The 21,749-nt window shown below is 35.3% G+C and overlaps 3 protein-coding genes across 5 annotated transcripts in view; 1 reads left to right on the forward strand and 2 right to left on the reverse strand.

Moving 5' to 3' along the window:
• LOC132863153 (adhesion G-protein coupled receptor G2) overlaps nt 1–908 on the reverse strand; it is a 37,585-nt gene extending 36,677 nt beyond the window's left edge. For both annotated transcript variants that reach the window (XM_060895775.1, XM_060895774.1), the window contains exon 1: nt 661–908. In XM_060895775.1, the coding sequence (XP_060751758.1) occupies nt 661–728 (68 nt within the window). In that variant the 5' untranslated portion in view covers nt 729–908. The remainder of the gene's footprint in view (nt 1–660) is intronic.
• A 1,388-nt stretch (nt 909–2,296) lies between these two features.
• Nucleotides 2,297–7,661, forward strand: rhbdd2 (rhomboid domain containing 2). Its single transcript, XM_060896220.1, has 4 exons — nt 2,297–2,583; nt 2,770–3,174; nt 3,518–3,668; nt 5,477–7,661. Exons 1-4 carry the CDS (start codon nt 2,403–2,405, stop codon nt 5,862–5,864), a joined length of 1,125 nt encoding a protein of 374 aa, XP_060752203.1. The 5' UTR covers nt 2,297–2,402; the 3' UTR covers nt 5,865–7,661.
• Nucleotides 7,662–8,260: 599 nt separating this feature from the next.
• On the reverse strand, nt 8,261–20,462 carry tmem120aa (transmembrane protein 120Aa). Of its 2 annotated transcripts, XM_060895902.1 has the most exons (12): nt 20,188–20,456; nt 14,442–14,560; nt 14,161–14,277; nt 13,920–13,979; nt 12,664–12,759; nt 11,867–11,956; nt 11,610–11,675; nt 10,568–10,629; nt 10,378–10,470; nt 9,739–9,803; nt 9,143–9,211; nt 8,261–8,710 (listed from the first exon to the last, which is right to left on the reverse strand). In XM_060895902.1, the coding sequence occupies exons 1-12, from the start codon at nt 20,263–20,265 to the stop codon at nt 8,600–8,602; spliced, it is 1,026 nt and encodes a 341-aa protein (XP_060751885.1). In that variant the 5' UTR covers nt 20,266–20,456; the 3' UTR covers nt 8,261–8,599. The 2 variants fall into 2 exon arrangements, with proteins under 2 accessions (XP_060751885.1, XP_060751886.1); XM_060895903.1 differs by lacking the exon at nt 14,442–14,560 and having other exon boundaries at nt 20,188–20,462.
• Between the last annotated feature and the right edge of the window lie 1,287 nt (nt 20,463–21,749).

A 21,749-nucleotide genomic window follows, 5' to 3' on the forward strand; every position in this document is an offset into this window, starting at 1 on the left:
TAAAACTCCTGATTTTTTTTCAGAACTTCTTTCATTATTTTATTTAACCAAATTCAGTATTTTAAATATACCATTGATATTAAATGATAATAACAAATGAATTTGTTACTTATTAAATATGTAACAAGTTTCTGTTTGGTATATTTCTGCTTGGTATTAATAAATAAATAAATGAACACACACACACACACACACACACACACACACACAGTGGCTAAAGTAACTTAAAATAATAGCACCTAGGAGGAAATAGCATTACGAGATATTTCTACCATGTGAACAATGGTTGTTTGTACTGTTTGTCCTGACCATCTGATAAAAAGTCTTTATTTACGGAAGCTTCCCAACATTAGTCATTTTCACACATACTTTGAAAAGCTTTTATGGAAATACTATTTGACTAATCGACATCATTTAATACTAAACGAATTAGAAAATAATGTCCATTTAAACATTGTAATTAAAATGACTCAGTAGACTGTCAGATGTCAACACTAGTCTAGACTCCAACTCCAATGTAGGTCCTAATATTCACTACAGCACTTAACAATTATTATTCCGATTAAGTTCTTGTCAAATTCATTAAAATTAACTTATATTATTCATTAAGAATTAGAATTACGCAGAATATAAACATAGATTGTACAAGTCATCCGGTACCTTGTAGTCGGACATCGGCGAACAGTTTGTTGGCCGGTGTTTATATTGTCACGTGTTGAAGCGGACATGCATCCAGCAACATACGGACGGTGATTGACAGCTTTAATCCATCGGTTTCTCCCAACCGTCGGGTTCAGCTCTGTATGTGGCGCCAGTGTCTTCACCCCAATGAAATGACAGGTCTATGTACCGTGTACTGTATGTCCACGAAGAAATCGTGCGTCTATGTTACCCTGTATGTCGGTGTTGATTAACCTGCCTTAAACTGAGGCAGGCTGCCTTGTACAACACAACACGCCTCTTTTTTTGTGACTCACTCTGTCACTATGTCTCAAATCTGTCGCTACATAAAAACTTTCACTGGGCAAAACCTTCAGTATCAGATATTGTACACAAGAAAAATTTAGATGACAGACGAAACCAGAAACTATTAAAACATAGATACTATATATATATATATATATATATATATATATATATATATATATATATATATATATATATATATATATATAAAATACAAGAAACACAATGAATGAAAAGCATAATGACGTCATCTGGATCCACCTATGACTTTATTAAACCTGTCACTTAAGCACAAGTTACGCAACAGTTTTTCATTCTTTGTCAGTCCTGTTACTATATATATACAATTCTATAGTATATAAAATATGAAATATTAAAACATTATGACTGTTCATTGTGATACCTGCTTGTATATATTCTACGTCTGCCAAATTCCATAACTGTAAATGTATTACTTACAAATGCCTGTGAATTATCGGTTTGTGTTTGGTGCAATAACATAAACAAAAGTGTAAAACAAAGCTATAGAAAGCTTATGTGTACGAGTCTAACTGACCTTCCATAACATAAAATAAATGTGATAAATGTAATAATAAGTGTGTGCCATTGTGAAAAGTCAGACTGTAGATGGTTCGCTGTAGTGTCTATGTGATGAGGTATCAAGAAAGGAACGCTAACAGACTTGTTCAGTTTCACCTTATTATTATTATTATTATTATTATTATTATTATTATTATTATTATAAAAAATATTACTTAGTACAACATATATTATTAGCCTACATGATGACCATATTAAGCATAGTAAGCAAATCTATTTCAGGTATAAACATAATCTGGGTGTTTCAGCTTGTACTTAGTACTTTATTGCTTTGAATATTTCATGAGGCTTGTGGGAGGAAAAGCAGAGAGAGAGAGAGAGAGAGAGAGAGAGAGAGAGAGAGAGAGAGAGAGAGAGAGAGAGAGAGAGAGAATAATCGAACTGTATAACCAGCACAGACAGTTATTGGGTGTGTCGTGTTAATTATTTATAATTATTATTATTATAGTTATTATAATTATTAATCTATTCAGTCGTTTCCCATACAATCATGTCGTGCCCATAGACCGAGGTGAAGTAAGTTTTAGGTCTGATATTAGACAGATATTTAGCGGAGTGTCACATTGAGACCGTCAATAATTCACCAATTGAATGATACAAAATTCTGGAGTCTTGTATCATTCGATTGGTCATTTATTGATGGTCATAAGTGACAAGCCGACCAAGGTTAGCGGCGATACGCAAATCTTGCGCAAATTCTGCGCAGTTTAGCAGTCTCGAATACGACTGTTTGAATTTTCCCAAACACGGAAGTTGATACGTCTTCATGCTTCTACAATAATAAACTATAGCTCGAACCTTTTCAGTCTCATCTGATTTATGTAGGTTAAGTGAAAATGCGTGACAGGTTTTACAATGTACTCTTAAAGATTTCGAGTTTTGTGTCAGCTTTCGAGTTTACGAGTGGAGTCGTGTTTGTAGTCACACTGTCATGTGTCTTTAGCATCGTAACTAATCACTTGAACATTTCGGTGCATGCACTAAGTCTGGATTCCAGCGTTCTTATTAACGGCCATGGTAAGGTTTTGTCACATGTCTTGAGTGCATTGTGCACAGATAATGATGTAGTGCCTCATTTATTAATCAACCTATAATACCTCATTTATAATCAACCTATGATGCATCTTCTGCTGAACTTCTGTTTTTTTTTTTTATTGACAAACATAAAGTTTAATTCTGTCTCTCTATTGAACCCCAACCCAGTTCACAGACTTCTTACCTATTGCTTTTACCATAAGGATGTGGGCCAGCTCATGTCTAGTGTGGCTGTACTGGTGTTGTTCTGCAGTGGATTAGAGAAAGGAGTTGGCACAGTGCGATTTTTACACCTTTTACTTTTTCTGGTAACTTCGATTGGCCTAATACATGTCCTCCTGGAGCTGTTGTTGTTTTCACCATCTACAAGGACCTCAGTTTCAGGCCTAATCCCAGTATCTCTTGCTATGCTGGGGATGGTGACCATCAGGTCCCGCATGACGAAGGCATTCCTGCTTGGCTTTACTCTGCCCACTGCAGCTCTTCCTTGGTTCCTGATGCTCATTGTTTATCTCTTTATCCCAAATACTGTATTCTTATGCAATTTCCTGGCCATAATCACTGGGCAGATGTGTATCCTTTTCCTCGTTATTGTAAATATCTTACCATTTATCTGTGTCTAGTTGATAAAATTGTGATTTAAAACACGATATACAGATCAATTTAAACATCTAATCATATTGATGAAGACACTCAGATGATCTTCAGGACTATATCAAAAGTGTGATTAAATTGATCACTAATCTCCGAAATGCGTTGGATATCCGAGTAATTGTAGAATATACATTTTTGTCTAAAGTTTAAATAGAGTAATATATTTTGGAAATAAATATTTTTCAAAATGAACACTTTGGTCAAGATGGTAGCTGAATACTTTTGTGCTTAAATATGTCCTTAACTGAAGGATTTGTAATAGATGGCATGAAATGGTGTTCAGTGTTGCAGATGTCTGAGTCCAAAGCTTGTGTAATGGAGAAGACCGTGCCATTCAGATTGATGAAGAAAATAACATGTATACGTTTTATCCCTGCATCTGCCGGGGAACGAAAAAAGATCCTGCACACTATGTGAGTAAACATTTTCTCCATGAGTTTTTATTTCAACTTAAATATAAGAATAATCTTTTTGCATTTATTATAACCATATATAATTTCTTAAACATTTTTAAATTGAGCTATGTGAAGCATACACAAGGTGTCACAACCCGCTGTTATCAATTATTTATCAGTCTATTTTGTTGTAAATTCTTATAGTTAACTACAGGGCGTCCCAAAAGTCTTCATATACAGGGGACTATGTATGCTATAACTATATCAGTCGTGCCTTTATCAGTGGATGTCTGTACATATCTACTTCTTAGTTAGGGCTGCAAAATTTCCAGTTTGGGAACAGTGTTTCGTTTGACACGTTGGGCATGTTTTTTGTTAAAGTCTATCAGTCTTCTAACAGGTTACTAATCCAGCCCTTAGAATGATTTCAATACATTTTTGTCTGTCAAAGGCAATTAAAGACTATCCAGGAAAAAAAAAACTAAATTATATAATATACATACACTTCACCTTCGTTTTTGTTCTAGATTTTATTGAAATTTAAGCATAGAATAAATCGTTAAAAAAAGGACAGTTCAACATCATGGACTCTGTTAGTTTAACAAAATTCAATCGAAATTTTTGACTCATTAAAGACATCTTATGCAGACGTAACCACCGAACTCAATTGTGGGATTATTTTTTTAATGGACATCAAATATTGTTTGAAAAGTTCTTTTAGGATTTGTGGCTCTTTGAAAAGGCTCTTTTAGGTAACTTTTAGGTCCAGTTCAGCTCAAACCAGCTTGATCAGGTTTAAGTATGGAGACTTTGCTTGCTATTCCATTGCAATTAAGATTGAAGCTGTTGTCCTGTGAGCTGCATATCATGTAAGCTGTGTAAGCTGTTGATTCTCAGAAACTTGTCTTCTGGTTCTGTTGTGGTTTGGTTCTGCCAGACCTCTTCCTGTCAGTTTTCTCCAGTTTCCAAGTGCCTTTTTGTGGTGTAGGAAATTGTATTCACTGATACTTTTAGCTTTCTTTTCAATTTTTCTAAAGGAAAGAACTAGACTTTTTCAGCTTGTTTCATCTTCCTTTGTTAATTGCCTTTTCTTACCATTATGAGAGCAATATGCTACTTCCTACAGTACAATACTGTCCAAATATTGCTTAACTTGGTGTAGTAACACAGTTTGTACTAACACTGCTTTTATACAAAATAAAACAAAAGTTGAGATATTAATTGTAGCATCAACTTTCAGTGCTTAATTTGCTTCCATTGCTGCAGAACAGCTGTTAATTATTTTTAGTTTGTTGGTAACCCAAAAACTTTTTTTCCCTCGTCTGGCTGTTTATTGCTTACCTTTGTTCCATTTCATTGAATTTCATTCACTGAACTGAAAATGCTTCAATTTCAATGAAAACTGAAAAAATGGGTGTGTTATAAAACTTTTGACTGCTAAGAATTAAATGTTTTAGAAGATCATGTATGTATGTCCCAAGATAATGTAATTTTGGGACACCTTGTATAAATAATGTGATCTTGGGCCTAATGTATGTTGTCTATGGGACGTTCAGGATTAGAATGTTCTGTGGCTCCGATATATAGTTGAGATATTATTGTTCACATTTAAATCTTGAGGCTAATATTTGTACTGACAAATATTGAATAAATATCTATAAAACAAATCTGTACTGACCTTGTGAAAAATATTTTACAGATGAAGGGGTCAGTGGTTTGTAAACTTTCGTTTACATTAATCAGAGTAATCTAATCTAACATAGTCTTACTATCTGTTTTGATATGGCAAATATGTTGATGATAAAATGCACTGATAACTCTTTCAGATGCAGCCCGTCACCTGGCTCATACCCTGTCCAGGCTTATGCGCCAGCATCTATGCTTGCTTCTCAAACAACAGGAAATGCTCCAAGCAGTGTAGATGGTTGGTCATATTCAACCATTACCCAACAGAACTTCACGATGCCTTCACAAAACCCTGGATATAGCGTTGGGCCCAGATTTGGATCCAGCCATGGACACAACTGTGGACATAGCCATGGACACAATCATCAGTATCAGGCCAGAAATTTCTGGATGCCAAAGACTCCTTCTTCCCATTCTCATTTTAGCCCTCCTACGGATATGACTATACAGTCTTTTGGTAACCCATCACACGCAACATCTCAAGCAGACTCTGTGTCCACCCAAAAAACAAATATAGTGATGCCATGACAAACAGATGGAGAGCATTATCCAGTCACTCTGTGGTTAAACATAACAAGCAAGCAATTAATCAGTATAACTTCTTATATTGTGAAGCTATACCTATTAAATGATATAGGGTGCCTTTCCTTTATTCCAATTTTTTGTTATTTTACTTAGTTTTTCCCTCATTAATGTAATGTATACAGCAAAAATAAAAAATAAATCAATCTTACATTTACAAAAATCTAGTATACATACTTATATTTACATATACTCTTCTCTGAAAGTATTGGAACAGCAAGGTCAGTTGTTTTGTTTCTGAAGAAATTTGAGGTCTATCAAATTTGATAGTATATCAACCAATAGAACAGAATTTCAGTTTTCATTTCTTGATAGCTCATTATTAACAAATAATTCAAAAAGCAGTTTTATAGAAATCTGGATCTAGACTTCACATTCTGTTGTTTTGTCCCCTCAAATATTAGGTCTGTTCTGGTATATATTTATATGGAATGTTATAGAAATTGTATTACAAAATAAATATATTACATATTTTAATGTCAGATCCATAAAAAATAAATAAAATTGGACCTTAACAAAGTTGACTCAACACTTGACAGTGATGAGGTACTACACTCACATTAAAAGTTCAGAAATTAATTTTGAATTCATCATTCTCTAAATGTTATTTCCTCCAAAGCCAAAAGAAGAAGAAGATTCTCTAAATGTTATTTCCTCCACCATGTCTGCTGATATCAAGGCATGGATCATGGGGCAGGATTCTTAACAAAATACCTCTTTTAAGAGAAGTAAACTGTCAATAAACAAATTTTGTGTGTATTTTTTGGGACAGTACCTGACAGCATTTAGCCTCTGAGCAAGTCTACTTGTGATGTGGGTAAGGAAACAACATAACAGCCCAAGAAACAAACGAACAGTCACAAATCTGGTTGGGGAAAAATTACATTATTGTTGCTGATCATCAATCTGGAAATGGTTCATCTCCAAAAAAAATTCTGACACAAAGCTGCAAATCTTCCCAGATGAAGTGCAAGATCAGGCTATTTAAAGCTCAGATATGAAAGAAGAAGAAAAAAGAAAAACCCAGGAGTCGCATTATGTGACCTAAAGAAAAAAACTTTAAATCTTATGTTCATGAAAACAACTGAACAAATATTGCTTTAATGGAATGGTGGCTAGGAAAAAAGCTCCTTTTCTCTAAAAAGAATAGGTTTGCAAAACTACCTTAATTTCCAAACAGGGCTACAAACACACAAGTATACAACCAATAAGCAGACACTACCTACCTTTTCTATAATGGAGCATAAACAAAATTATGATACTAAATTATATTTACAGTTTATTTAAATATAACTAAATTAAAATTATAATCACATAATACTAAAAGAATAATGAAACACTTTATAAATCAGAATTTCTGCACCTTCAACCTTTTCCCCCGATGAACATGCTCATTTTTTGTTAGCAGTTTGTTTTAGGACATTTGGGACCCAACTGCATATTGAAATTCCTACCACTTACATTGGATGCATTTGCCTGTAATTTGTCAGACAGGTTCTATAGACCTCTGAATTCATTATACTGCTACCATCATTTGTTACATCAGTAAAGATTGGTGAGCCCATTAAAGAAGCAGCTATGAAAGCCAAAGTCATTACACTCCACTAGGTCATATTTGACCAGTGAACTTGTATATTTTGAAAAATGAGTAGGTCATGTTTTTCTGTTTATTTCTTTTGTCTCTGATTTCTCCTTTTAATTCTTACTGCTGATGTGTAGTTTGCATCATATGCTCTTAAAATCTTCTGTGAACTTTGTTTTATACTCTTTGTATATTTTCTATTCGTATTTGTGTATTTTACCCTTATTAAAAAAACTCGGCAGTATTTTCAAAGAAAAATCTTGTGCAATAACTGTGCAAAATTTGTATGTATAATAAATAAGTTTTCTAGCTGAAGTTATAGCATGTTAGACACATTTGATCTCTGGCATAGGTTTGCATGCCAAGAGAAACGTCTGAGCAAACTAATTAACAGTTTAATAAATAGGTTATATATAAGCCTCTTAATTAGGAATATCACTTGCAAAAAAACAAAGCTGTTTAAAATGAAATGTATAATAATAATAATTGCACTAAAAGGTATGTTATTAAGCTATGTAATTATCAAAGTCAGATACTCAATAGAATCAATGGAGTCATTGGAGATATTAAAAAACTAATTTAAACTAATTTTTCAAACTTTCCATCCTTGGTTATCAGGTGGCAATTTTTATTATGACTTTTGGATGGATAAAAATATATTAACCTAAGGCACAGCATAAGAAGCTGCATTCAATAATTGGTTAAAAAAAATGTTCATTCATTAATTCATACATATATAACACACATACATATACAAATATACATTTTCAGTAAGTGCTTTATTTTGGTCAGTGTTACAGTTGATCCAGAGTCTATCATGAACAGTGAGTCAGAAACACATCATGCATGAGATGTCAGTGGCCAATCCACCAACCAGATGGAAAGAAACTGGAAACTCTGTATCAATCATTAACTTTTCCACTACTTTTAAATTAAAATCTGTAAATTAAAAATAAATGTTAGAATTGTTGTACTGATACTGAAGCTTAAACTTCACACAATAATATACAGTACAACTAAGGAGATAAAAACATTTGTATAATACAAATACAAATCTTTTTTTTTCTGTGCACAAAGACTGAGTGTATTTGGCTTTCATTTATATATCTTTTGCTTTTCCCTGATTTGTGTATTTTTGGTAAACTACACCAAGTGTGGTGAAGTAGTTCCCCATAAACAGCACAAGAAAGGTGGATCCACACATTAGTACCTGTACAACAGAAAGAAAAATGATAATACTTTGCACCAAGTATATATATATTACATAAATAACTGAATACCACAAAAAGCATTATATTGGCTGTATTTCTACCAGCTTAGCATTGTTCTCTTATTAGATGAGTTTGCTGAATACACTTTAGTTTCTTTAATGGTACTGAACAGAATGGCCCCAGTACTAGCAAGCTGCCACTGTTAAGAGCTTGACAGAGCACGCACCTTATCCCTCACTGCCACCAGGGTGAAGTAGCATGGCTGATATAGGCTTCATATTTGTATTTTTTATGCATAGTGATCAACAAATTGGTACAATGTAGTTCAGTTTTGCTATGTTTTTTAAATATTTTTTTAATGTTAATGGTCATTAATAGCTAAAATATAAAGAAGCTTGGACTATTGCAATCTTTGCAGTATTATGTTTTACCTGCCACTCTTTCCATTCTGGCAGTTGAGACATTTGGAAAAGTGTGATTCCGTTGTAGAGTTGCCAAAACTGAAAGTACAGTACACACAAAAAAAATAAGAAAAGTGACAATCATACATTAAATGCAATCTTTCTCTTTTGACACACTGGTATTATCTGCCATTGCATAATAAATTATATGCAATGACTGGAAATTATGCCAAAGTTTATTTCTGTGAAATATGCTTTTCTGTTTTTGAGGGATACCCATCTTGAATCCATCATTACCAGGATCTTGACCAGGATAACACAGTAATGCACAAATCAATGACTGATAGTTTTACACTGATTACACTTGATATAATTAGACACTTAAAATAATCATATCATGTTTAGGTACTTTGAGGTACCCATTTTCAAAGCCAAAAATAATATATGCTGAATAATTATAAATTGGCCTAAAATCAATCACCACCACAAATACACCCCTTACTCCCACTACACTGGTTATGCTACTCTGTACTACACTATTACTAAAAATCAGTCTGTGCATTTTGAACCACTGAAGTCCAAAGAGTACATGCTTGCAATGATAAGAAACCCTATGTTATACTCACATGGCCGAAAAAAAGGAAAGGCAACAGAAATGTTAATCCCCTCCACATCCAGGACTGAAAACCCTCTGAGGACAGAGCACATACAATTATATTTTAAGAATATTTGAGCAGGACACACAGAGGATTGGCACTCAGTATGTTGTGCAATCTGATGTGATTATGGGGTACATTGCACTGAATTTTAAAGCAAGGCAAAACTGACAGGTAAAGGACAACAAAAAAGGAAAAACCATCATTTATGTATACTGATGACATACTAGTAGAAGAAAATTATGTACAAGGAATATTGGACTGTACTGTAATGCTTGTACTTTTCCCTTATATTTAGAATTTTATATTAATTACATTAACTGACATTAATTAGAGCTGGAACTTTCTATGGTGTATCGTTAATCACATTTTTTCTTTTCTTTTAGCTGCTCCCTGTTCGGGGTCGCCACAGCATGTCATGTGGTCCACATATTAGCCCTTCCTGACACAACCCTCTCATTTTATCCAGGCTTAGGACCAGCACTAGGAGTTAGCTCCCCACAAGGGGAATGAGAGCAGGGATTCTGGCACTCGATGATCAGGAGGCCATCACCAAGAGAATGTGTGATTAAAAAAACTAAAAAACATTTAGAGTATACTGTATCTCACCAACAGTGAGATCCATGTTGTGCCTTTCTCCCAGGGCACGAAGCCGGTACAGACAGCCACTCTGGTAGTAGTACTGAAGAAACTGGACAAAATCTGTATGAAATATGAGTGACAAAATGTGCCTCGCAACATATAGAAAAACCTCTCAATATGACTGATAGAAATGACACTAAAAAAAAAGATGTATTACTTATATACATAAAGTAAGACAGGTACTGGTTCCTAAACATTTGGTAGAGTTCTCCTTCAGGCCTGTGAAACAGAGGTGACAGATCAAAAACATCAATAATTCCTGTATAAAAAAATAAATAAATAAATAAATAAAATAAAAGGTTGTTTACTAGCTATTATCCAACTAATAAACTATTGGTTAACTGTTTTTTAAATGGATATACATATATAATACATACTGTTGTAAAATTAGTAACTGTGGAAATCATTTGTTTAAGATGAGGAATGTGGATGTTAAAGAACCTTTTAGTTTAACTAAAATATAGTTTATATATAGTTTAACTAATATATAGTTTAACTATATCCCTCAAGACATTAAAGAGAAAGTTTCAGATTATAAACCTCAAAATTTACTTTAAAGAAAGTAAATGTTCAATATCTTGAATATTTAATATTTAAGATATGTAATATTCAAAAATCTGCATTATATCTAGGTCCCTATTTAAATCATCCATTTAAGCATATTTGTGATATTGACCATGTTAACTGATTTGTACAAAAGTTCAGATTTTCCACATGCTTAATTTCATCTAATTTCATTCTACTGAAGCATGTGTTCAGATGCTCTGGTGGATTTGATGTAAAACTGGATCATGAGGTTTTGCATAAACTTGTAGAGTACATGCTAGATTGAGTACATACTGTCATAAAAAAATGGGGAGTGGTTTTGGGGGGAAACCAAATGCTATGAACTCTGAAATGCATGTAAATAGATCAAAGTATGTCTACTTTACATTCAAGTTGTGGTCAATAATAAAGTTTGAAAACTGTTGTATTAAATTAGAAAATTATGCAAAACAAGCATTTTCACTAGTTGTCTCAGACTTTTGGACCCCACCATTATCATTATGAGATCAATGACTATCAGACTGCAAACAGCATTATATATGAAACACAAAAAATCTGAAATATGACTTCTGCTACTTTAGCTCTACTGTTTTGAACAAATAATACAATTACAATACATTTCTCAGTACTGAACAAGATACAGCAAATATTACCAAGTCAGCATTACTCCAGAGAGGAAAGTTGAGACATAATGTTGAAATACCCACCAGCCCTTAATCCTGCAACACCAAAGGACACAGAAAACCCTGGTCAGAGGTCTTGATGCTACCGAAATCATCTCAGATTCAAAAGCTAAAGGTTTAGCAAATTACTGCATTAAAAAAGGGAACACTAAATATTGCCTGTTATTTTCAATTAAAAAAGAAAGCAAAACAAATAAGTACAAAATTATTAAACAAATATTACTCACTTAGAACCGTTATTAATAAGTATACTCTCTCTTATCGTCAATGTGCAGTAATACCACACCAGCAGAAAGTTGAAAAGAGCATCAAGCACTCTGTTAATGAAAGACATGCGTATAGTTTAAAAAAGATAAATAGATAAACACAAAACACTTTCAAAAGGCAAAAAGTGCAGAAATTACTTTACAAAAATGAATGAGGCGAAGAATTAAGACAGTAGTATAAACAATTACTAACTTCCTAAGTGTGTATATAATATACTGTCTTTACAATGATCAAGATGACGATTGCCAGGGAGCATTTTGTTTGAAACTAATGGACCATTAGCTTGACCTCATGTGTGCAGCCTATAAAATGGGCCATTACTTGGCTGTATAACCATGGTTTTTTATATATAGACAACTAGGGCCTTTCACAGGCTGCATATATTAGGTCATGACCTTCCATTACTACTGACTGCAAGGAATGAAGCACACAGGAAACCACTAAGGTTGAATGGAGTGAAATGAATTAAGTCTGTCTACTGGTGAGGACGTGATGATTCAGCGGTTACGGCTGGATTCGGGTTATTGATCAGAAGGTCGGTGGTTCAAGCCCACAATCTGCTGAGACATCAACATTGGGTCCTTGAGCAAGGCCCTTAACCTCACCTGCTCCAGGGGTGCCATACTATGGCTGACCCTGCGCTCTGACCCCAGGCTCATAACCTGGGAAATGCGAAATCTTAAACGCATTTCACTGCATGTCATACTCTGTATGTGACAAATAAAATTTGAATTTGTAGTACAAATGATAGGCATACCTGTAGCTCACTACAAACCAACACATAAAGGAGAAAAGTAGAAGTATGATGGTCAGGTAGAGCTTGAACCTCTCATATTCATCTTTATAGGCAAATCTGAAAGATATTCAGAAAGGAAAGATTTCCCTCACCTTCATTTTTTCACCAAAATTAAGACAATTACCCTTAAACTTCATTTGGAATAACCAGAAGTCACAACTTTGTTTTTCAGACTTGTCTTTCAATAGAGGAGGGTTACAGCTAACAAACCTACAACGGTACTAATGGGGTGCCCAATTGCAGGTTGCAATGTTCTGGTTCTCTTGAAAGGTTGACTTGCCCTGGTTACAAATTGGAGTGGCTGGACAGCTTTTTATACTTAGCCCCCTTTAATAAATAACCTAAAACACAATCAATCCTTTTGTCAAGTACTCTATAGCTGTATGGTATGAAGTACACAAACATTTAGGTAAAAGAGCTGATACACTAAATAAATGTAATCCCATTATCCTCGATTATTGTTATAAATGTAATAAGCAGTGGGGTCCCTGTTTTTACGTTGTATATGGGAATGTGCAGAGATTCAAATACAGTGATCCGCTATATCTCTCAAATGACCTCATTCAAAATTCCACTAAGCCCTGAAATTGTGTGGTATTTATCTAATATATAATAAGAAATCTGTGGGGTATTGTAATGAGTCTGTCTGTGTTTTGCCCTGTTTCTGTCTGCTGTCTTGCCCTGCTGTTAATTGATTGCTCCACCCACTCGTTTGTTGCCATGGACACTCATTGAATTCATTCATTCCCTCTTGTTTGTTGTCATAGTTACTCATTGTATCTGCTTTGTTATTGGTTCCTGTCTGATATATATACACTGTTTGTTCACTTCCCTGGGGCTAGTTGTTGTATATGTTTCTGTTTCCTGTTAGCTCTGTGTTCTGCCTAAGTTTTGCCGGTCTGTCTGTCTATCTGTCAAGAAAGTTTTGATTATTAAATGTTTAAACTGCATTTGGATCCTCACTCGCACCTTTGCAGCATCGTAACAGGTATACAGTATAATGAGGAATACATACTATAAACTACCATATGAGTATCTTTTTGTGTCATGTGAAATTTGTAAAATGTGCTAGGAAAATAGCAAGGCAGACTTGTACAGTCTTCTAAATGCATAAAACCAATAGCCATGTTTAGAAAAAAAGAAAGAAGGAAAATATTGCAGTTTCATACATTCATTACAAGTCTTGCAATGTTGCATATGGCTGATCAGATACTTACTTGGCCTGTTTGTTAAGGAGGGTAACATTCACGTTTCCAAGCACAAGACTGAGGTATAACCTAGAAGACAGAGTGAGAAAATGTATTGCAAGACAGTAACCTCTAATATAATCCAAAAAATTATATCTAAATCATTTTGCATGCAAAGCCTACACAGCTATCTATAAGTCAACAATGCTGTCATGCTAGTTAATGGCTGATAATGTGTATTGAAGGTGTGAATGCCTCTTATTTGCTTTACCCATTTTTCTTTGGAAGGAAGGACTCCATCTCAAAAAATACATTTTTCTTTTCTTTCATTGACTCTTGAATCCCATCTATAGTGCTTATGTCCTCTGGGCTCCCTTTCTGTTTGCATCTAAAAAAAATAGCCAATAATACAAATCTGTTTTGTAGGTGAAAAGTGCACAATACTTTTAAGTCACCTACACACACACAATTGACCAGGCTGTGACACAGCGTAAATAAGAAAGCACTTGAACAAACATCAGTTGGACCAGCTAATGCCAAAGCAAATCTTACTCTTCAAGTGAAGCTGAAATCTCTTTTAGCCTTTTCCTCTGTCGCAAAATAGAAGTTGCACAACTATTCTGTAATTTTGATACCTCTTCCAGCTTTTGTTTGTAGAGGCGATGGGTATCCTGAATATGGAAACAAGAAACACTTTCTTGAAACAGATACCTACAAATACTTTCTTGAGCTATTTAATGTTATTTAGCTGGCTACAAAGAATATTAGTCAGCTAAAGGGCACTGTTACTTATTAATATTTAATAACATTTTAATAACTCCACTGGTACAGGTCTGAAGTTGGCTGCTTTTTTGCGTTATTGGTGCCAACTTAAAAGATCCAGGCCTTAAGATCTTGTGCAATAAATTTACTCATACAATTGAATGAATCCTGCACTTAAAGGAGAAAAAAGAATGCTTATTAATTATGCCATTTCAAAAGCATAAACACTGCAAATAAAATATCTTTTATGTATAATATAAATACTCACTAGGACAAAATATGGTAAATTTCTATGCTGTTATCTCCTCATTTTTAAAAACTAACAATTGCCTGTATAAACGTAAAATACTGTCAAAGTATTTTGTAGGAAATTTGAATAATAGACTTGTAAACTTCGCAGTACCAAGTCCATCTGTCACCAATAAATTATGCTCGATGCCACACAAACATGACTACATGTAAGAGACAGGATTTAATTAAGCCTCTGTAATTAAAATCAAGCACGTCATCCTTGGATCTTCTATACAGTTTTCTTAGGGCTAGGAGTCTACATGGTTTAATTGTTTGCGTTTGCAAAGGAAAGTACTGTATGGTCTGCCACAGGAGCTGTTGATGCTGTTCTACACTGTTCTACAGTCATTGAATCTGTCCTGTGCACATCCATCACCATCTGGTTTGGGGCAGCAACAAAACAGGACAGAAACAGACTGCAACGCACAGTAAAAACAGCGGAAAATAATTGGCGCCCCCCTGCCCACTCCCCAGGACTTGTACGACACAAGAACCAGAAACCAGGCAGGAAAAATCACCACTGACCCTTCGCACCCTGGACACAACCTCTTTCAGCTCCTCCCTTCTGGCAGGCGCTACAGAACTTTGCTTACTAAAACCGCCAGACACAGGAACAGTTTCTTTCCCCAGGCAATCACCCTGATTAACAACTCACCATAATTATATTCACTGCTTCATATCTATAAGTACTGCATTATCAGGACTGTCAGTCATCAAATCATCTGTATATATTACACACATTACTTCTGCTATATATTGTACAAAAAGCATAATATTGCACAATATTGTTATTTGCACTCCCACACTTTATGTACATAACTGATCAGTCATATTTTATATTCTTATTTAATACTCATTCTGTCTATATTGTATCTCATCAGCTGCATTGTCTTGTATAGTTTGTATTGTATAGTGTTATTTATGTCTGTACTTTTGAGAGTCACAAACAGCTGGAACCAAATTCCTTGTGTGTGTCAACACACTTGGCCAATAAACCTGATTCTGATTCTGATTGTGCTACCATTCAGTATCCAGTTCCTCTTCTATGGCACAGTGAGCACATTTGTGTTTCCTGCTATATACCACAACTAGAGAGATTGGGTGGACTGGGAAGAAAATCATAATTCAGCTACATTAAAAAAAATTTAAAAAATAAAAATTTATTTACAATAAATAAAAGGCCACAAGGCATTCCAGAGTCCGCAATTACAGTTACAGTGCACCGTTTTGTAGGTAGCACAACCTGGCCTGAAGTGCATGATGAATCTCACCCATTTCATATTACCTCCAGTCTATTTGTATCCATTTGTGAGTACAGTGACTCCTATTATAAGGAAAAGAGACACACCTATTTATCTTTACACACACATATTTCTTTCATGAAATCTAGATGTCTGGGGCAGACCTGTTTACTGTTTTTGAGATTTCTGAAAGTGTGCTGAGAAGTACTGAAGTACCAAATAAACAGGAACAAGGAACTCAAATTTCAAAGTTCAAATTTCACCTGACTCCAGAGTCTTCCTCCAAACCCCTTACATAACAGGGTTCTAGAGCATACTAGGGCATATTACTGCATCTCCACAATTCTGCTGTACAAAGTAATTGTACCTCCTCCCGGATCATTTGGACTCGTTCTCTTGGGCTCCCAATAGCATCCCAGTAGGAGTCTGTGCCACAGCTATGATTTAGTCAAATCAAAGTCACAAAGCTTGCCTCTCTGAAAGCCTTTTCGTTTCCAGGTAGCAATGAACCCCTCAGACAAGACTGCTGAATGAGTTGAAGCTTGTTTCTGTTTCAAAACATGGCAAAGCAGCTAAAGCTTTGTGGTAGGCCTAGCCACTTGTCTTGTCTTTCACTCAAAGCACTCAACAGTGTTAAGAGGAACCTCATAGACCAGCATAGAGTTCTCATCGTAGGATGCCATAATAATAAATCCTGGCTTTGACCTTCCCCAACAGCACCAAATACTCAATAACCATCAGGAAAGCCTGTCAGTTGCCCAGAGAGCTGCAGTGTCCTTCATGGCGCTGTCAAAAACTTGCCCAGTCTGACTCTAGATGTCTCTCCATAGCATATCCATGCAGGGACGTAGTACATGTAGCTCACTGGTTAAGGTGTTCGACTACTGATCGGAAGTTTAAATCCCAGGGTTACCAAGCTGCCACTCTGAGTAAGGCTCTTAACCCTCAATTGCTCAGTTGCATAAATGAATGTCCCTCTGGATAAAAACATATGCCAAATGCCATAAATGTAAATGTAAACTTTATGTAATGAGTCAAACAAGGCCTTGTAGGATCCATCTGCTCCCCAGCACAGATATTCTCATCCATAAATTCTCTGATGGGTGGTTGTGAAACACCAGACATGGCCAACTTCTGCCAACTTGACAAGTGTAGCAAGTGCCAACAATGTCAATAAAATGGTTCACTCATTCCAGCCAATGCCATGTTGATGGTGATATTCCAGAATTGGCTCTAGGTATGAAGTTGTTGCAGTAATCCAGAATGAGATCTACCTGATTCCCCCCACCTTAGCAAAAATATGATTGCTAATCATTGCAGCTTCCACCAAATTCTGTGGGATTGAGTCATAAGCATTATTGAGCTCCAGCTACATAACAGGCAGTTTCCTTTGCCTTCCTGCACCTTTTAGATCATCCACGTGACATATGTGTTCATTGTACCCAGACACTTTTGGGACTCTCCCCTTCTGGGGGCCTTGATATTGGAGCTCCTCAGGACAAACTCTGACAGACACTGGTAAAAACTTCTGAAGTCTACTTCAAGACTGAGGAAAGAAAGTGTCCTAAACCATTTGATGTTAATTGAGTTCTCAGTTTTTTTTAGAGGCACCTACTATAAATCCCCACTCATCATTGAAAATTGCTACAAACAATGTGTACTTATTTTCATAAGCCAGCGTCAGATCTTTCAGACCTTTTGAAAATTAGAAGATAATGGCACAGGAATAAGGCATGAAGCAGGGGTGTAGATTACGTGGGGGACCCGCACTTTTTTATAAAAAGTAAATTCGTCCCCCTCACTTTTTTAGTGGAGAGTTGTGTTCACCACATGTTGAGGTTTTAATGGAGCAATGTATATAAATGCAGAGTGATTTAAAATTCAAAGAGACAAGAAAGTTTAAGATAGTCTATACATGACGGTCACGGCAATCATCATCACGTGCCCCCAATACTGTAGCTCGAGTCGCACCCGCGGTCCAGCATTCGGTTACAATGAGCTCAAAGCGGCAAAAAACGCTTCACTCCTTTTTGTCAAGCAGTGTAAGTTGGCATATGGTATCCAAATTGTGTTGCACAATGTTTAGTAACTCTGCCTGTTGCTCTTGTTGACTAATAAGCAAGTTTTAATTTAAAGGATTTAATTTATGAGGGAAAATAGCTGCTTTGACAAACGTTATATAAACGCTTTTATAACGTCTTTTGTTTTATCAAGTGTGTTATCAAAACCCTTCAAATAAGAATAAAGATAATGTTGAACTGAGATTTTACAGCATGTTTAACTCTGCCAATTCTACATAATATCAAGTATGTGTCACTGTATGTACACGACAGAGACGAGGACGACGAATAGTGACATTAAAGATGTCATTTTAATAATCAGACCAGATTAAACTGGCCACGATCCATTTTTCCATGGACATCACTACCGTAATAACGTCGCTGCTGTCGACCAAAACATCTCTGAGTGTGAAAAGAAGAAAAAACTGTGTCTATTGAAGAGTTAGTTACCACCATGTATTAACACACACACACACACACACACACACACACAAATGAAATATTCACTAGCATAGTGCACTAGATAACAAGGGCTAAGTGATGACGTAGACTAGTAAAGTGTCATTTCTAATGTTTTAGTAAACATAAAGTAAAGAAAAGATTCACAGAAGAAATCAATCAAATGAATCAAATTCATTTTTGCTGGCCGATTTGCTCTTTCTGTTTGTATTTTTTGCATTAAAATCGTATGCAAACGAGGCTTCTTTTTATATAAAGAAATACATGTGTATTCTCAGTATTCTAGCTTGGGATGAATGTAATGAATAGAATTAAAATTAAAATAATGATTTAATTGTAACATAATTGTTTCTCAAAGAAAATATCATGCACTGTTTTCATCATTTGTTTTCATTATGCAAGCTAACATTATATGAATTATGACAATTTGAGGAAATGTTTCTTCAATGTGTCAATATTTATGTTGTGTTTTGAACGTACAAAAAAAATGAAGTATTATTTTGAATGTGCACGTATCCATTACCGTGTGCCATGTACTGTGCATACACAAAATACAATTTGAAATATGTAAACAATATACTCTTAGTACCATTATAAGGACATCTTTGTACTTTATACTCAAAAGGTTACACATTACTACCTTAGAGTACCAATGTGTACCTTAATGTACAACTATACATTTTTGGGGTTAAATAAGGTACAAAGATGTCCTTTTAAGGGTACTGTCCCAGTGGCAAGCTGTTCTATTTCTTTCTTTCTGTTTTATAATCATATATAATCATAACGCATATAAAGCATGATTAAAAAACCATGATTAAAAATAAAACCTGTCATTTACACAAGGGTTAACTGAAGAAAAAAAAAAACAGATAACACTAGACATTTCGTCCCCCCCACTTTTTAAATGATGGCTACGCCCCTGCCATGAAGTGTAATTTGCATGCATGTTTCAAGTGCCAAGTTAAGAGGGCCATTATTCAGAATTCCTACAGTATCTGTTTTCATAGTGAGTATCTGTACAATACATGAAACACATTTACTATGTAATGGTCAAGTTTTTAAAATGGCATACGAAGTAAGATTGTCCCTCTTTAATGAAATCGTTCACTAAATTGTATATATAATTTTTGCACGTTTCATGGCGCCATCTACAGGCACGACAGAACGGAAAAAATAAGCAGCCAGGTTTTGTTGTTAGCGTCGACGGAACTTAACGGGACATTAAGTTTAAAATTTTGCTGAGTTTATTGAATTGTATATTTATTGAATCCTTCACGCCATGTCTAATTAGCTACTAAAATTAGGCCAAAGTTTTAAGTTGGCTATCCAACATAATTAAAGACTTTATTAGCTAACAACAAGGTGGCTAGTTAGCTAGCTCGGTTGTAACTCTACAGAAGGATTATTCGCTAGCTAGCCGGCTACATTCATTAGCTAAGGAACTGCTAGGTGCTTAAAAGTTAAAATAAACCGCTGCCACCTCACCTGAACTTGTTGATAGTCCTTTTCGAGAGCTTCCCATTCCTGTATACATTCTGTCAAAGAGTTTGGGCTAAATAGCATATTGTGATGGTTTATGACTGAACTAGATAGCTCTATTGTTATATCAAGCTGATTTAAAGTTATTTATCCACCTACACTCAGTCAAAGTAAATAATATATAACCTCCAAGCTAGTTTGTTCTTTGATGGACGGGTGTCTTCTGAACACGAGCAGAACCCAGCCGTATAATTATGGTTTAATCCCAAATTGGACCTCGTGTACCAATAACGTATGGTCCGTTATTTTATACCCTACTTAGTGCACTATTGTAAATCTGAAGTATCGATTTTGTCAAACGCCCTACGAAGCTAGTCACGGGATTCACCATTGTAAAATAAAGGACCTCAGTAAAACGTCATGGAATCCTAATTGTATTCCTTTTATTTGTTTTTGTTTTTTATTTGCAAGAACAAACGCAATAATTATTTGTAAACACACGCACACACACATAAGAATCTTTAACTAATAAAAATTTATAATCAAGAGTGTCAGAGCTCATTGAGCTCACTACACTGCTGAACTTAAGGAGCCTTACACTTGTACATATGCAATAACATAATATATAATAAAATAAATGGCTAAATGGAAAAACGTAGACATCCATATAGAAATGTGTTCCAGGATTGTTACATTTAACAACAGTAAAACACTTAAAACCCCAGAGTGTAATCTCCACCTCTATTATTGATGAAAAAATATCTTTGCCTATCAAAATGTAATCAGATCTTGAAAAACAGTCATGTAAATCTGTGTGTGTGTGTGTGTGGGGGGGGGGGGTGTACGTTCCTGTGGGGTTAAAAAACACCAGAGGTCTATACACCCAGTTTGGCTCATGAAGCCTGACATTTCAGTTGCTGTTTTAGAAGGGACCAGTGTTTTAGGATAATAGTGGTCTAAAATTAGGTTCCAAACTGAGATCAAATAATGTGAATTCCTTCTTTCCTTCATCTTCTACCGCTTATCCGAACTACCTCGGGTCACGGGGAGCCTGTGCCTATCTCAGGCGTCATCGGGCATCAAGGCAGGATACACCCTGGACGGAGTGCCAACCCATCGCAGTAATGTGAATTCCAGTTGGGTAAAACTGAAATTTGCCTGTTCACAAAGCACATGTGTACCTTTAGACCAATCCAAATCAGTCAATTTTATTCAGTCAACACCTTTATTGGTCCAATGCTCATAAAAGGCCATGGCTTAAAATGCTAACTTTTGAAGGTGTTTCTCCTTGTACAGTATGTGTCAAGCAGAATAAAGTAATCTGAAGCATATTCACATAAACCAAAAAGTCAGCAGACAAGCTTGATAAGAAACTGACACTACATGAGTTAGAGACTGCACTCAGTGGTTTAGAGAACGGATGGGCAACTGGCATCAGTTTTTTTTAATTACTGCTCATCATTGGTGGAGTTTGTGACTGTTAGATGCAGACCATTTTATTTACCACAGGAATTAACCACTGTGCTTTTTGTCAGAATGTACATTTCCCCCAACACAAATGCTAAGGA

The sequence above is a fragment of the Tachysurus vachellii genome, chromosome 20, assembly GCF_030014155.1.
Source record: "Tachysurus vachellii isolate PV-2020 chromosome 20, HZAU_Pvac_v1, whole genome shotgun sequence".
In the NCBI taxonomy this organism is placed as follows: Eukaryota; Metazoa; Chordata; class Actinopteri; order Siluriformes; family Bagridae; genus Tachysurus; species Tachysurus vachellii.